Source organism: Malaclemys terrapin, chromosome 18 (genome assembly GCF_027887155.1).
Source record: "Malaclemys terrapin pileata isolate rMalTer1 chromosome 18, rMalTer1.hap1, whole genome shotgun sequence".
In the NCBI taxonomy this organism is placed as follows: Eukaryota; Metazoa; Chordata; order Testudines; family Emydidae; genus Malaclemys; species Malaclemys terrapin.
Window position 1 is genome coordinate 5,827,443 of NC_071522.1, and position 16,116 is coordinate 5,843,558.

Consider the following 16,116-nt stretch of genomic DNA (forward strand, 5'->3'; position numbering starts at 1 on the left):
ATCCTAGTGAATGTTAAATATGACTGCTGAAAAAAATCATACAAAATAGATAAGGACTGGTAATTCCTTTCCTGCTACGTATGTATGTTCTTTAAAAAGGCTTTAGGCCAGATTCTTAAATCAGCACAATTCCATTGAAATTCATGGACTTGCACCAGCATACACCATCCGAGAGTCTGGCCTTCAGTTTTCTCTCCTTAACAAGGTTATTGTGCATGAACATTGTGAGGTGGGTAACACTTTTTTGTTGTTGTCCCTGTTGTAATTCATGCTTTAATCTCTAAGAAATTGTATCTGATCTCACTTTTTAAAATAGTATTGTTAGATACATTGGTCTTGTCTACAGTCCCCTGCAGTTTGAACTACAGGGATGTAGACATAGTATTTGTTAATTTTGGCAGATTTTTTTAAACTTTCCTTCTAATGAAGTCCTTAAATTATGTAGGTTTCAGAGTAACAGCCGTGTTAGTCTGTATCCGCAAAAAGAAGAACAGGAGTACTTGTGGCACCTTAGAGACTAACAAATTTATTAGAGCATAAGCTTTCGTGGACTACAGCCCACTTCTTCGGATGCATATAGAATGGAACATATATTGAGGAGAGCCCACTTCTTCGGATGCATATAGAATGGAACATATATTGAGGAGATCTCCTCAATATATGTTCCATTCTATATGCATCCGAAGAAGTGGGCTGTAGTCCATGAAAGCTTATGCTCTAATAAATTTGTTAGTCTCTAAGGTGCCACAAGTACTCCTGTTCTTCTTTTTTTAAATTATGTAGGTTTCAGAGTAGCAGCCGTGTTAGTCTGTATCCGCAAAAAGAACAGGAGTACTTGTGGCTCCTTAGAGACTAACAAATTTATTAGAGCATAAGCTTTCGTGGACTACAGCCCACTTCTTCGGATGCATAAATTATGTAGTTTCTTGGTGGGTAAGACTAGTTCCTTAGTGTCTTCTACTTGATTAATTGCTATTGACTGAACACATGCTACTAATATTGATATCATTGGTAAGGGATCATCATTTGCATTGGCTTACTTGTAGAAAGTCTTTTGCGCTTTGCATTTCAGTATTTTAACATTGGTTTAATTCTGTAACTTGGGCTCAGAATTAGCCTAACTTATGTTCCGTGATTAACCCCACCCGCACACACCAGAGGCTTTTAACCAGCTTTGAGAGGCTAGTCTGATATTTTCCTTTTAAATTGTATTAACTTTCCTTCACATTAACCAGTCAGAGTTGACCACTACACAAAATTCTTGGTGATCAGGGATTGAAAATGGGTGTTTTTTACATCGAGTTCTGTCTCGAACTTGCTATATGATGTTAGGCAAATTGCTTAACCTTGTTTTTTCCTCTCTTCACTTTCCCATTCTGTAAATGGGGGTAATCATACCCACCTTTATAAAGTGCTTTGAGCTGTACAGATCAAAAGTGCTATATAAATACTTCCATTATTTTTTCTATTAACAAGAAAAGGAGACTAAAAGATCCTGCTATTACTCTCCTACTGTTGGAATCAGTTCCCCATGACACACATCCAGCTACTTCAATTTACTGTGTCAACTGCACAGCATTCTCAGGCTTGGTTGGCCCAAGGCCTAGGACTACAAGTCTGTTTTGAATCAGTTTTCCCACATGGCACTGTGCTTCACTGCTAATGTGCCACTAAGCCAATCTTGTCTGTCTCTCTCATTTTTTTTGTTTGTTTGTTTTTTTCTTCTGGAAAAAAGAGGTCAAGGGATGATTGAAATTTTTTTTTTTTTTTTTTTTTTTTTTGGACAACTGGTGAAGAAGAGAACAGCACTGTGGAATGCTAACCTTGTTACAGAATATATAAGTTAAAAGTCATGTTTGATTTGGAAACAACTTCTAAATAGTCCTTTTAAAAATACTTTCACTGACAGCATTCTTTGTAAAAGAGATTGTTGTCTCATTAGCAAGCAAAACAATATAGCTAGCCTAAGGTAAATGTTTATACACACACGTACTATTGTAACACAGAAAGCTGTTGTCTTCGTCGACTTTAAAACCACAAAAGAGCCAGATTGCTTAGAAATAACTGTGATAGCTCTAAATGATTCAGTGTTTCAAAGGTTTGCCCATTTGTTTTGAGAAAGAATATGTAAATTACATTGGGGAAAAGTACAGAGTTTGCATAAATGACTACTTTTAACAGTGGAAGCAAAATATTAACAGTGTTATTCTGGAGTCTTTAGTGCAAAACATTTCATTTTTCATTACTGTTGTCGCCATTCATATTTTCCATTATTTAAGGGGCTTATTGAAAAATTGATGGTATGTTGGTACCAGAGAGACATCCTGTAGGTTGCAGTGTTGATTTATGGCACATGGAACACAGTTCAGTGCTTCAGTTTCCTGCTGGTGAGCGGCACTTTGTCATTGTCCCTAAAGAAAAATCATACCAGTGAAATCCCTTGTGTTTCCCCCAAGTTGAGTGATGCATACTCTTTCTTCAAAAATGATGATGAATTATTCACCTTTTATTGTGCTAGTGTGTGCACATAGTGATCCTAACCTTGTTCATAGTACAGAGCTTTTCACCATGTACAGGGTTTAGTTTAATTATGTAGTTGTGTTGCATTTTTTTAACACACTATATGTGCCAAGCCTGTGTGGGCCAGCCCAGATTTTACCCCAAGTTTTCTAGAGTATGCAGATCTCTCTCATGTAGGTCTTGGTCATAATGTTGTATGGGAAGAATATCTGGTAGTGTTTGCTTGCAGAAAATTGTTTCCTGAGAAATATAGATACAATATTTCAAAACTGAAAAAGATTTTCTTTTTCAAATGAGTTCTTGAAGTTTACAGATATCTGTCTGGTGTGAGAAGGTTTATCTTTAAGCTGATTCTCTGTTTTTGCAATAGGGTGCGAAAGGTCTAAATGCATCAGTCTCTTGGGATAGCACTTAATAGTAAGGATTTCCTGTTGAGAGTAGCTTTCTCTTGGGATGTGCTTAAAGAAAGCAGGACAAGAGGGCAGAAGATTCCACAATACAGAGGCCCACCTGTTAAGAATATTAAAAGCTTGTGTGATCTTTCTTCATAATACTGGAAGAAATTTAAAATGTCAGAATGTGAGATTTGGATAAAGATCTATTTCAGGCCTGCACAACTCATAAAGTGGCGAGGGCCATATTACTCCAAAGAAAACAGCTGAGGGCCGAAACCCCCCGAGAGCCGCCAACCCCGCCCCAGCGCCACCCAAAACACAACACCGCGCCACCCGCCCCACAAAAACAACTCCCCCCAGCGCTGCCGAAACACCCCCCCTTTCCCCTAGCGCCACCTCCCCGCGGAAACAAACCCTCCTTCCCCAGCGTTACCCCACCGAAACAGCAGTATTGAACCTCGGTAATTTGTTATAGCGGGCCCAAAGGTAGTATAATTAAGGTAAAAGAAAAATGTCTTTTTGCTAGAAGTAGAATAAGATCTCCCCCTCCCCCCCCCGCTTTATAATCAATTGCCCTGTTGAATGAATGAGGTGTGAATGAGGAAGGTGTGGAAGACAGGCACCTCCAGATAGCTGCAACACTTGGAGAGGGCAGGGCCGGCTCTAGGATTGTTGCTGCGCCAAGCAAAAAAATGTTTGGCCGCCCCCCCCTTTTTTTTTTCATGTCCCTCTGCCCCCGGCCCCGCCGCAACTCCACCCCTTCTGAACTCCTTCACCAAATCCCCAGCCCTGCCTCCTCCCCCGGTGTGCCGCATTTCCCCCCCACCATTGCTTCCTGGGGGCCCCCCATGACCTCCTGCCCTACCTCATCTACGCTCCGCCTGCTCCCCCTGGTGTGCTGCTGCTCCGCTTCAGGCGAGGGAGGGTGGAGAAGTGGAACAGTGGTGCGTTCAGGGGAGCAGGCGGAGCAGAGGTGAGCTAGGGTCAGGGAAAGCAGGAAGTAACAGGGGGGTAGAGAAACTGCTCCCCGCTCCAGCTCACCTCCGCTCCACCACCGTCGCCTCCTCCGAGTGCCCGTCGCTCTGCTTCTCCCTCCCTCCCTCCCAGCCTTGCTGCGCGAAATAGTGGTTTTGCATGCGGCAAGCCTGGGAGGGAGGGGGGAGAAGCGGAGCGGCAGTGCGTTTAGGGGAGCAGATGGAGCAGAGGTGAGCTAGGGTGGGGTGGTGCAGGAAGTAACGGGGGGGGTAGAGGAACCACTCCCCACTCCAGCTCACCTCCACTCCACCACCGCCGCCTCCCCCGAGTGCCCCGCCGCTCGGCTTGTCCTCCCTCCCAGCCTTGCTGCATGAAACAGCTGTTTCGCACGCGGCAAGCCTGGGAGGGAGAGGGGAGAAGCGGAGTGGCGGTGGCGCTCTCAGGGGAGCAGGCGGAGCAGAGGCAAGCTGGGGCGGCGGGGGCACTATTTCCCCATGCCTCAGAGTTGGTGCCTATGATGGCCGGTGCCAGAATGCCGCCCCTAGAAATGTGCCGCCCCAAGCACCTGCTTGTTTTGCTGGTGCCTGGAGCTGGCTCTGAGAAAGGGGATGGGAGCCAGACCAGATCAGTAGAACAGGTCAGCCACCGATTTGCCTCTCGCCTCCTCAGCCCCTCTCCCCCGGCTCGCCGACTCACTCCCTGCAACTGCCTGCCCATTTGCCTACTCACCCCCCCGCCACGGGCCACACAGTGAGCCGTCTATTCAACCCCCGCGGGCCGCACAGTGAGCCCACGTGGGCCGCATGCGGCCCCCGGGCCGCATGTTGTGCAGGCCTGATCTATTTGCTTTATCAGTGTCTCATTCCTTCTGTAACTTCAAGCAGTTCCCTAAGAGAAATACTAAAAATAATCATTGCAAAAAATGACAATGTGGACACTACATTCATTCTTAAATTCAAAGGTAGAACATATAACCATGCAGTTAACCACTGTGAAGGACTGATTAGGGCCTGAGGCCAGTAGGAGAGTGGTTTGGACAAAAAGTTACAGCTGCAGATAAATAGGTGACTCAGTAAACTTCATCATCATGAAAGTTTATTAAAGGAGATGTAATACCAATGGAACTAGATACAATATAAAAATGTCAGTATCCTGAGATCATCAGAGGATTACTTTCATGGAAAATAAGAACTTCACCATTTTAAGATCCTGTCTGCTTAGGCTGTGCATAGATCTGTTCTGAGAGGAAGGGAAAAGGCAGCTGATGTAGATGCAGTTTTATGATCATGCTATGATATATAAGCAACCTGGACTAGTTCTTGCAGATGGTCCAAATGGTGAGAGACATTCTATAGTAAGAAAAGAAAACTGCATTTCCTCTTGACACCTGTCTACCCAGAGCAGGGGTATGAAAGGTACTATACTGAGAAAAACCTTTTTCCCAATGGCCACTCCTTTCATCTCTGCCAAAATGTGATTAGTATCTGAGAACAAAAGATTTACTTTTTGGAATTGCACAGAAGCAGAACCATACAGTGGAGGAGGGAGAGGGGAAGAATTGGCAGGAGGGAAGGGGATGTAAGAAATAAAACATACTTTATGGTTATCCCTGTGAAGGAAAAAATATAAATTTGTATTTTAAAAAAATTGGCTGAAATTATTGTTAAAGGGCTTTGCATTTGTAGAAAGTGTAATGTTTTTGTAATTATACCAAATGGTCCTGCAAGAGCTGGCCACAGTGTTTTACATACAATTAGTAGTTCTAACAACTGATGTGGAAGACTTCCAATGGTATAGTAGTTGGTCAGTGGAATGTTGAACTCTTATGTCAGCAGTTCAAATCCAGGCCATGTTGACAGTTGTTGAAAATTTTTATTAGATGTTGGTTTGTCCTGTTCTTTGAGAACAGGGGCCTATTCTACAAAACTCACCACCACAAGTGGCAATTGGTACCATTATTGGCAGTTTTATTAGTGGGGCCAAAAATTGAATCACCATGGAGATTGAACTACCTTCTCACCCAAAGTTATGGTTTCTCAGCTTAAGGACAAGCACTTTGGGAAAACTTTCACTGCTGTAGCCCATCCTGTGCCACTTCAGTGAATGAAAAGAAGACTTCAGTTTCTAGGGTAACTAGGCATCTTGCACAAATATTAAATTTACATATGAAAAAACTGAATACATGTGCGCCAAATTAAGTCTGCTTCACTTGCTGAGCTCATGGCAAACACATACCTCCTTACTCAGGCAAAACTAAAACTACCATTGATTTTAATTGCAGCTTTGCTGGAGTCAGTAAGGAGTGCTGGATTGGCACCACTTTAGTTAAAATGATTGACCTCTCCAGTGGTGATTGCCTCATTCCGTGGCCTAGGCAAGTGGATACATCAGTCTCTTCGTGAACTGGTATTATAGAGCTTAAAGTGGAATAGAGGTTTATGGCTAATGTTTTGGGATCTGGACTGATGAAAACACAGCAAAGAGATCAATAAAAAAGAAGAGCTGTCAGACAAATACAGAAATGTGAATGTGTAATTTCCCATCTGACAGAAAAAGGCAATGTACAAAATGTAGTTAAATATAACCTAGTATAAAATGTAAAGCAAAGCTATTAAAAATATTCCGCCTCTGGTACAGCCTGATTTTTGTTGTTTTTGTTAAATAACTAATGTGTTTTAAAAAGCATTAAAGTGCTTATCACATGTTCTGGGCAAAAGCAAACAACTTTTAATGTTTATAAAAAGCAACAACATTATTGCAAAGTTAAGTTTTAATAATTTTGATTTTTTTTTACAAATTCTATATCATAAAAATGATTAAAGATCTGTTACCGAATTACTTCAAAAAATCTGTATCAGTAGCAGTCATCTTGTCCCTTGTGATTTTTTTTATGATGAATCTGTTTATAATCAGTTCTTGTAATTGAAATGTTGGAATAATCTTAATTATTGTAGTATGAACTAGAACATTATAAGAGCTTATTAGATTTATGCTTGAAATTAGTATCCCCAAATATTTTTATTTTTATGTGGTTATCTGGAAGAGTTTTATGTGCAACTCAGCCAAATGTGAATAGAGCACTAACTTGAAAGGTTTAAAAAAAACAGTGTGGAATTAAACTTTTTTTTTTTTTTTAAGTAGACTATGGTCTGGTTTTGTTCCCTCCTCCCCAATAAGATTTCCAGGCAGCTGGAATTGCCCTTGCTTGCCTTTTCCCTGGTCTGATGCTTGTGGTTGATTTCATGAACCTGTGGAATTTATGGCCATCTTCACAATTTATAAATTATCAAAGGGCTTGAAGAGCACAAATCCAAGTTGACAGCCTCTCTTGTCTCTCCATGAATTTCGTAATCATTGATGAAATACTTGTGCACTGTGTACGTGTACAGAGAGATGCAGCTGGACACAGTTTCCGTACAGCTGCATTTCTTTAAAATGCTTTTGATACTGTGAGGTTAAAAGACTCTTCCAAAATTGTCTTGGGTTAGAGGCGGGGGAGGAGAAATAAGTTTCTAATAGTCTTGAGACAGTTTGTAACTTCCCAAATGTGGAACCAAAATTATATACTTAAACTTTCAGTAAGTTAAAAGTTCACCGTGATCCTCTTCATGTGTCAGAGCCTTGAGGCATTCCTTTTTTCCCTTTGTTTGATACCTCTGATCTCCAGGTCCTTTTGTCACAGCTGAATGCAGACTGGATTTTAGGACTCCTTTTGGAAACAATCAGCATAATCAGTTATAGGGAGTGACATAAATTAATCTTTGTCCCACACTTCCCCAGAAACCCCAACCCTTGCTGTCCATAACTAGAAATAGAACCCAGAACTGCAGCATGGCAGTGTAGAGCATTATCACTTGGCCATAATTTTTTTAACTAAAAGATTTTTCAGATGTATTTATAATTGCATGATAAATATACATTTAAGGACCTGTAATAAAAGGGAAATATTTCAAAGTATGGAATTTTAGCTGTTTTGAAAAATTACTCCAAAACTCCTCCCGACCACCTCCCTTTTATATAATCTGTAAATGAAATTATATTGATTAACTGATTCTGAAGACGGCATAGGATACAATATTATATGAATGTTGTGCATTTTTATGTCTCTCTTGTATGTTGACGGGTGGGCTGGTACGAGCCCCTTTTTGAGCAAGTGCTTGTCCTTGTTGTCCCAAATACACTGTATCCATTTGAGTTTCACCAAAATTGGGGTTTTTTGAAGCTTGGCTGCCAAGCCACTGGGTTGGGTGCATCTGTATTTTCCATTTCTGAAGTTTTATGCTGACTGTGTGTAGAACTTCTGTTTGACCCTTCAAACACGTTTCCAGCCCACTGGAGAGACACTTTGATTTTGAAGCAATGCTTATTCAAAAAGAAAATTCTGGTAGCAAACACATGAAGAGCTCTGCATGGGAAAAGGCTTTTAGATCAATGTTAGTCCCCTGAGGATCTCTGACTTTTTGCACTAACAATAGTGCCGATAACTGTGATTTTTATTAAGGAAAGCCTAATGGCTGTTTCTCCACACCCCATTTCCAAGTAACAATTAAATTGATTCAGAGATGCTAGACTGGTAAGTTTGATAAAATGCACTTTGTAGCTTTACAAAACCATCCCTGTACAAATGAGGTGAAGAAAATGTGGACATTCCGAAGGGTATGTCTTTTATGTATAATTGCAAGCTTTCAGCGGGGTACAGATATTTGTCTAAGGTTAGTGGTTACATAGGCAGTGGGAGAATAGGTTTATGGGCAGTCATTGGGTGATTAAAGAAAGCACCTCAAGATCCACTTGTTTTAGAAGATTATGATGTAGTATTTAAATACCATGATGACAAGCCCATTACAAATGAGAAGAAGGATGCACCACCTCATTGCTGTAGTTTGCAGTGTAATAAAAGCCAATGGTTACTTAACTGTTGATTAGATCCAAAGCTATTATCTGAATCCTTCCTACACCATCAGACGTCTCTTAGGGCATGAACAAGGTTCCATCATCCTTTCCTATCCTGGGCTGCTCTTTGCATATCCTCTGTGTTGTTAAATTCCACAAATGTTCCCTCTCTAAATGCTGCTTGATGCCCATTTAAAATCAGCATTAAAATATTAAATGCATATTTTATGTAAGGGATTTCTGAGTGACAGGTCCTCAGGGTGGGGCATAGAAAGGAGAACAGTTAGCTGATAGTTTTGTGTTCTCCTTTAGATTCCCCACCCAAGGACCTATTCCTCAGAAACCAATCAACCAGGGGATAGTGCAAAGAAAGTGACTGTTTTCCCATAGTGTTCTGCAGCAGTATGATTGCTGCAGTTTAACCTGTCAACTTCCCTTTGCTTAAGATTTTGGCAATTACACTCATGTAGCCGTAGCAAATCTTTGGCTTTGTTGCATAGAATAGGAACCCCCTCGCCTGCCCCTGAGATGGAAAAAATGAAAAAAGGAATCTGGAAAGGGAACATATCTGTTAAGTAGGATATGAGGACCACAGCTCAAGGCGGCGGAGAGAAATGGTAAAAGATGCTGAGGAAACCTCTTCTCCCATACTTCACAAGATATTGGAAAGCTTCAGCGACTGTCTTAAAAAACAAGAAACAGCAGAGTTGGGAGACAAGCCTAGCTACTAGAAAAACAACTCTTGGGGAAGAACTTGCAACTGTTTTAAAATTACAAGTGGAAAAAAAATCAAATAAACATCCATCAGCTTCTGGGAAGATGGCAGATTCTACTTGCCTAACAAGATTTTCTGCTTTCTTGGAGGAAAACCTTATTTCATTTATAGAACCATTAGAGAGTCCATATTTAAAGGGTTTAATAAAACATATATAGACTGCCTTGCCCTGCAAAAACTATTATTCCCCTGGGTAGAGAAAGTGACTGACTGTGGGCATTAATAGCCTCCTCCTGTGGCTTCTGGCATTATACCCCACTCTTATTTGTGTTTTTTCCAAACCAAAGTGCTATTGTTTTTCATTATAACCCTGCACTTGAGTTCATAGTTCCTATGAAGCATGGATGTGTGTTATATTTTATTTATTTTTATTTATAGGTATCTCAATAGCACTTGTTGTTGTATCATGTTTATAAAAGCATTTGAATACCATTTCTGTATATGAGAAAGATCCTGTATATGGCAAACACCATTAAAATAGAATAAGTAAATTTTATATGAAATTGTTTTATCCTTGCCAAATATTAATTATATTCATAATCTGCCTTTTTACATACAGAAGGTAGCCTTGCTGGTGTCATGGCAGCTGTCAGTTAAAAGACAAACCTGAAGTCATCAAGGGCCAGTAGGGGCTTTGAGTGTATTCCTCAAAGGGGAGAAGTAGAGCTCACATTACTGTGTAATCCATAAAAGTGGAACATTGGCTTTGCAGATGTTTTCTGATGGATCTGGATAAAGATGTTCTAGTACATTCTTTGCCGGTAGTGAGTGGAAGTTATTTCTTTTTAAAATGAGAAGAACACAATAGGATTGAATGGGTGAATTTCAGATTTTTAAAAAATCTGTGGAGATTTATACAGTGTCTACAGTTTAAATATATAAAATCTTTGAAAGTGGGGTCCTATTTATTGTTGATAGTGTGAAATTTTGAAGTGAGATTGATTACCCTGCTGCATATTAATTCTCCTTATTATCATGTAGTTTTTGTATTAACAAGAAGTTGAACCATTCTGTTTGTAAACTTTCTGATTCAGAGTTTCTAGTAGTTAATTTGTGAACTGGAACCAGTGTTTTATGTATTATAAAAGCAAAACCTACCTGCTTATTACAGGATAATGGATAAAATGTACCCATTTTGTTCTCTAGACATGTATACTGTCATGCTGTCTGAAATGGCTCATGACTGAGCGTGCCAACCTCAGGGCAGACTCTCTAAAAGCAGAGCAGATACCCCAAACTTTTATGTTCTGTAATTAGAGTTCACCACCCAGTAACAAATGTGAGCGCCCAAAGTATTAAAATAGTCTTATAATGGAGTCACAGACAGTCCCCTTAGACACTCCAGTCTATCTTGCCACCCTGGCAGGCTGAACTATGTGATAAATGGTCATTTACACCATAAATCACAAAATATTCAGGTTGCTTCCGGTTCCAAGAGGCCAGTCACTTACCCCAGGTCAGGTTGTATCTTACATCTCATACCAAAGACAAAGCCTGTAGCCAATCCTGTAATAAACTATCTAAAGGTTATTAGCTGGGAAAAAGAAATGAGAGTTATTACTGGTTAAGGCAAGCAGGTGTATATACACAAATGGGTTTGTCTGTCATCCAAAAGGTGACATAGTTGTAGTAATCTCAGTGCAAAGTGTCTTTTGAGGTTAACCCATGCCAAGTAGCATGGGGACCTCTTTGTTTATGTTTAGGAATCTTTGACCCTCAGAATCCAGACAGCATAAAAGAGATTCAGTTTCTCCTTATCAGAGATTTTTATGCCCTCCACTTTGGAGCCCAAACCTGATGGGATGAGTTCATGTGTAGGTCTCTCCTTCCTGCGGGGAGTTAGGGATTGGTCCAGGTTCTAGAGGGAGCAGTTTGCACAGTCTGAAGCAAAGGACTGAGACAGCCTACAGTGAGTGGAGTTGAAGGGGGCAGCGGACTGACAAAAAGTTTAACTATGAAAAGCATAATCCTTATTACAGAGTTGAACTGTGAATTTAAAACTCTTTGAATATATGAAATCAGGTGGCTGTACTGCAGAATTGTTAAGAAAAATACTAGTGATCATTCAGCAGTAAGAGAAATAGTTATTTCTGTCCACTGAACCAGATCTACTTAATCCCCATTCATGTCAAATGTGTGTTGCTATTCTGGTGTCTTGAGAGGTGTGTTATGTATCATCAGACAAAATGATCAGATGAAGGAATGGATCTCTGGGTGTCTTGCTCCCTAGGCTGATAAAATTCAGACTGGGGATTGGTGAGAGAAGGGGAAGTGATGATAACCAATGGCATAATTGCCCCCTAGCCAATCAATCTACAAGAGCTGTGTTCACTCCATACTTTTTTTGGTTTTAGATTTAATACACATTTTCATTAAGTTTAGAGAGCATGTAAAGCAAGCAAACTATTTGCTTACAAAGGGGCTAACCTGTGCTAATTTGGGATAACAAATGCAGAGACTGCAATTTGTTAGGTACAGCAGGCTTCCTCAGCCAATATGGCCTTATTGCTCCTAAAAGCAGAGGCTGTTGTTAAATGGTATGTCCATACTTTTTATTTCTAACTTTTTGTCAAGTCTATTTGAGATAATTTAAAAGTATTAAAAACTAGAGCTTTAGGATCCAGAAGATGTCCGCATCTGACTCAGATAATGAAAATGAACATGCATTCACTGCGTCCACACTGCTTTGGATTGTTATCAAGCAGAACCCATCATCAGCATGTCCCCTGGAAGGGTGGTTGAAGCATGAAGGGACATATGAATCTTTAGCGCATCTGGCATGTAAATATCTTGTGAAGCTGGCTACAATGGTGCTGTGCGAACACCTGTTCTCACTTTCAGGTGACATTGTAAACAAGAAGAGGGCAGCATTATCTCCTGCAAATGTAGAAACAAACTTGTTTGTCTTTGTGATTGGCTGAACAAGAAGTAGGACTGAGTGGACTTGCAGGCTCCAAAATTTTACATTGTTTTATTTTTGAATGGAGGTTTTTTTGTACATAATTCTAAAGAGATTGCACTGCAGTACTTGTATTAGGTGAATTGAAAAATACTATTTCTTTTGTTTTTTTACAGTGGAAATACTTGTAATCAAAAATAAATATAAAGTGAGCACTGTATACTTTGTATTCTGTGTTGTAATTGAAATCAATATATTTGAAATTGTAGAAAACATCCAAAAATATTTAAATAACGGTATTCTATTATTGTTTAACAGTGCAATTAATCATGATTAATTTTTTAATTGCTTGATAGCCCTAATAGAAATATATGAAAAAATGTGGTTTTGAGCCTTTTTGTGCATTTCATATGCCTTCGCTAAATAAAATTTACTTATACTGAATTGCATCCACTCTGTTTATTACTTTAAGAATCCATCAGTACAACACCTGTCACAGGTGAGAATTGCAGGGCGTAAGTATATAGAGCTGCAGCAGTGGAAAGCATAAATGTTTGAATTTAGAAATGCAGTTGCTTACATTGAATTGCACAAATTTCCACAGTGTCAAGTTACAACTAATATTTGACAAATACTGAGTAATATGCATTTTATAAAGTTGTGTTTGGTATTTTTATTGTGCACTTTATTGGGGACATGTTTAGTATGTTTTAGAGCCTTTTGAAAAAATAGGTGACTGAATATTCACTATGGCACTCTTTGATTTTTTTTTTTTTTTTTTGTATGTTTGTTTAGTTGTTGGATAAATTAAAAGATCGCTGGATGCATACTGGCTTATGGAGAAACTTGGAGCTTGTTAAGACAGTAATTGCAGAGCCTAAAGGAGGAGACAAAGCTGACTTTGATGCACTGCTCCAAATATACTATGATGCAATAAAATATAAAGGAGGAAAAGGTAATCGGATGGGTGAGGATGTCTGAATGAATTTTTAACTCACATTAAGTAGTTAATGTAGACTTTTCAGGTAGAAAGTGTGGTTGATATTTTAAAATATTTTGAAGTCAGACTAAGTTGGTGTTGTACAATTAATTTTACTAGATGATATGATATTTTTGGATTTGAGAGGAGTTGTGCCTGATGGTTTGTACGTAATGTATTCATATATTACACACACCAAACCTTTGTTAAAATAACATTAAGGATGCAAAGTCAAGCACTATGAAGTTAGGAAATGCCAGTATTAACCTTTATTCGGCCCCCTTGTGCATCTATAATATGATACAATCTTTAAATACATTATCACATACTCCTGTTCACAGGAGCCCTGTGCTTTTAGTGATTGTGCACATATACGTTCTACCGTAGATGTGCATGCACCCAATTCACTCAAGTCAGAGACTTTTGCCAGCCTGCACCTCAGGTATCTACAGGCCTGGCTTTGCTCAGTATACCATCCAAGCAGATGTTCTCCGGACATGCTCATTTGTGTACCAGCAAGAGTGATTCAGTCCATGAGTTGATGGATAGATCCCCAGAATGTCTGCAAAGGTGTTCCTTTCTTACCACCACAGTTAACAAGGACTCTTGTAACAGATGTGTCCTCCAGGGGCTAGGATGCCAATTTGGGGCAACTTCAGGCTCAAGCACTTTGCACATCACAGGAGACTTCTCTCTACATAAACGTATTGGGGCTGTGAAAGTTTTATTACCACCATCAGTAATCAGGTGATTCAAGTTCTTATCGACAACACCACTTCTATGTTTTTTCTCAACAAGAAGGAAGGTCCAGGGTTGATTCAGCTTTTCCAAAAGGTGATCCATTTGTGAAACTTCTGCATAAAGAACACTTTATTACCAACAGAAGTTGGTCCAATGAAAGATATTACCTCAGCAAGATTCTCCTAATTTAACTGCAACAGTGGTCTCTCAGATAACTGGATCCTGAATTATTCTTATTGTAGACTTTCTGTCCAGTGTAGACTAACAGACGTATTGGAGCATGAGCTTTCATGGGTGAAAGTCTATAAGGTGCCACAGGACTCTTTGCTGCTTTTACAGATCCAGACTAACAAGGCTACCGCTCTGATACCTGTCCAGTATAGACTCCAGATGTGTACAGTGAATGTAATATTTACCCTGTTAATTTCTGAGCAAAGCCACCATTTTGCAAAGCATAGAAACATATTTACAGTGCACTGTTTTACAAACTTAACCTTATACATTTTATTAAAAAATACCCTAAATATCAGTTCAGTCAATACAGCATAATAGTAAGTAAGAGAACAAGAGAATACCATTATTGAAATGATAAATTGAAAACACTATTGCTTTAGGTAGGTACAGTCTTTTCCCTATGATGCACTTCTATATTATATAGTGCCTCTTGCAAGCATAATATGAAAATTGCTAATTCAGCACATCAATATCATTTGTCTAAATTATATTAGCTATCATAATGCTTCTGTAAAAAATCATGTACTTTTATTTCAGCTCACTTTTTTAAACTGATACTCACTGCATTATGCTGTATTAACTTTAGTCTTGTCAAAGAATACCGTAAAACTGCGTTTTGGTAACTGATGATTTATTCCCAAAATGATTGCTAATTTTTCTTTGCTCTGTCCAAGATGGAGCACTTCTCATAGCAGTATGCAGAGGTAAAGTTAGCGAAGGCTTGGATTTCTCTGATGACAATGCCCGTGCTGTTATAACTATTGGTATTCCATTTCCAAATGTGAAAGACCTTCAGGTAGGACATCAACACTTAACCAAAAGATTTGTAACTTAAATTTATGTCATGTCTAAAATACTTCTTCATGTACGGAATACTGTATTACCAAATTTGGTCAGGACTCTCACCTGACCTCATTTTGAATTCTTCAGCATGCTTTCTACATGGTAAAATTGGGAAGCTATGTGGCTTCTATTTTTAGATTTTAACACTTGTTAATACTACATACTACAATAAATTTATTTTAAGCCATTGTTTGAATACAGCTAGTCATAGTGTTTTTACATTCAAAGTGCCCATTGGCTCCATTTTTACCAGCTATGGCACAGATAAAGACTACTCCTTGATTAATCTGATACAGTAGGATATGTGATAGCTAAGATCCATTATAAATGATGGGTTTCAGAGTAACAGCCGTGTTAGTCTGTATCCGCAAAAAGAAGAACAGGAGTACTTGTGGCACCTTAGAGACTAACAAATTTATTAGAGCATAAGCTTTCGTGGACTACAGCCCACTTCTTCGGATGCATCCGAAGAAGTGGGCTGTAGTCCACGAAAGCTTATGCTCTAATAAATTTGTTAGTCTCTAAGGTGCCACAAGTACTCCTGTTCTTCTTTTTATAAATGATGGGGAAAAGATTATTTTTAATCTACTTGAGGTTGTTTCCTAAGAAAATAAATAACAGATACAAATTTAAAGTAAGAATGTTAAGATGGGTAAAATAGGTTGAGAGGTAAATATATAGATATAACCTAGAGGTGAAAGATTTACCTACATTCTTTCATTGTTATCTTAAAGTTCTTTCATTGTTGGTTGCTGCATGTCCCCTCTTCAGTCTCCATTGCCTCCTTCAACATCGTTGTGTGTAACATTCTTCATTTAGCTTTTCCAAAGCTAATGTTGATGCTTAGCTTGCTTCTTTAAAG

General features: G+C 39.2%; 1 protein-coding gene across 1 annotated transcript in view; it reads left to right on the top strand.

Moving 5' to 3' along the window:
* BRIP1 (BRCA1 interacting helicase 1) overlaps nt 1-16,116 on the top strand; it is a 126,857-nt gene that overhangs the window by 73,951 nt on the left and 36,790 nt on the right. The window contains exons 15-16 of the mRNA XM_054008544.1: nt 13,253-13,412; nt 15,086-15,207. Coding sequence (XP_053864519.1) covers nt 13,253-13,412; nt 15,086-15,207 — 282 coding nt within the window. The remainder of the gene's footprint in view (nt 1-13,252; nt 13,413-15,085; nt 15,208-16,116) is intronic.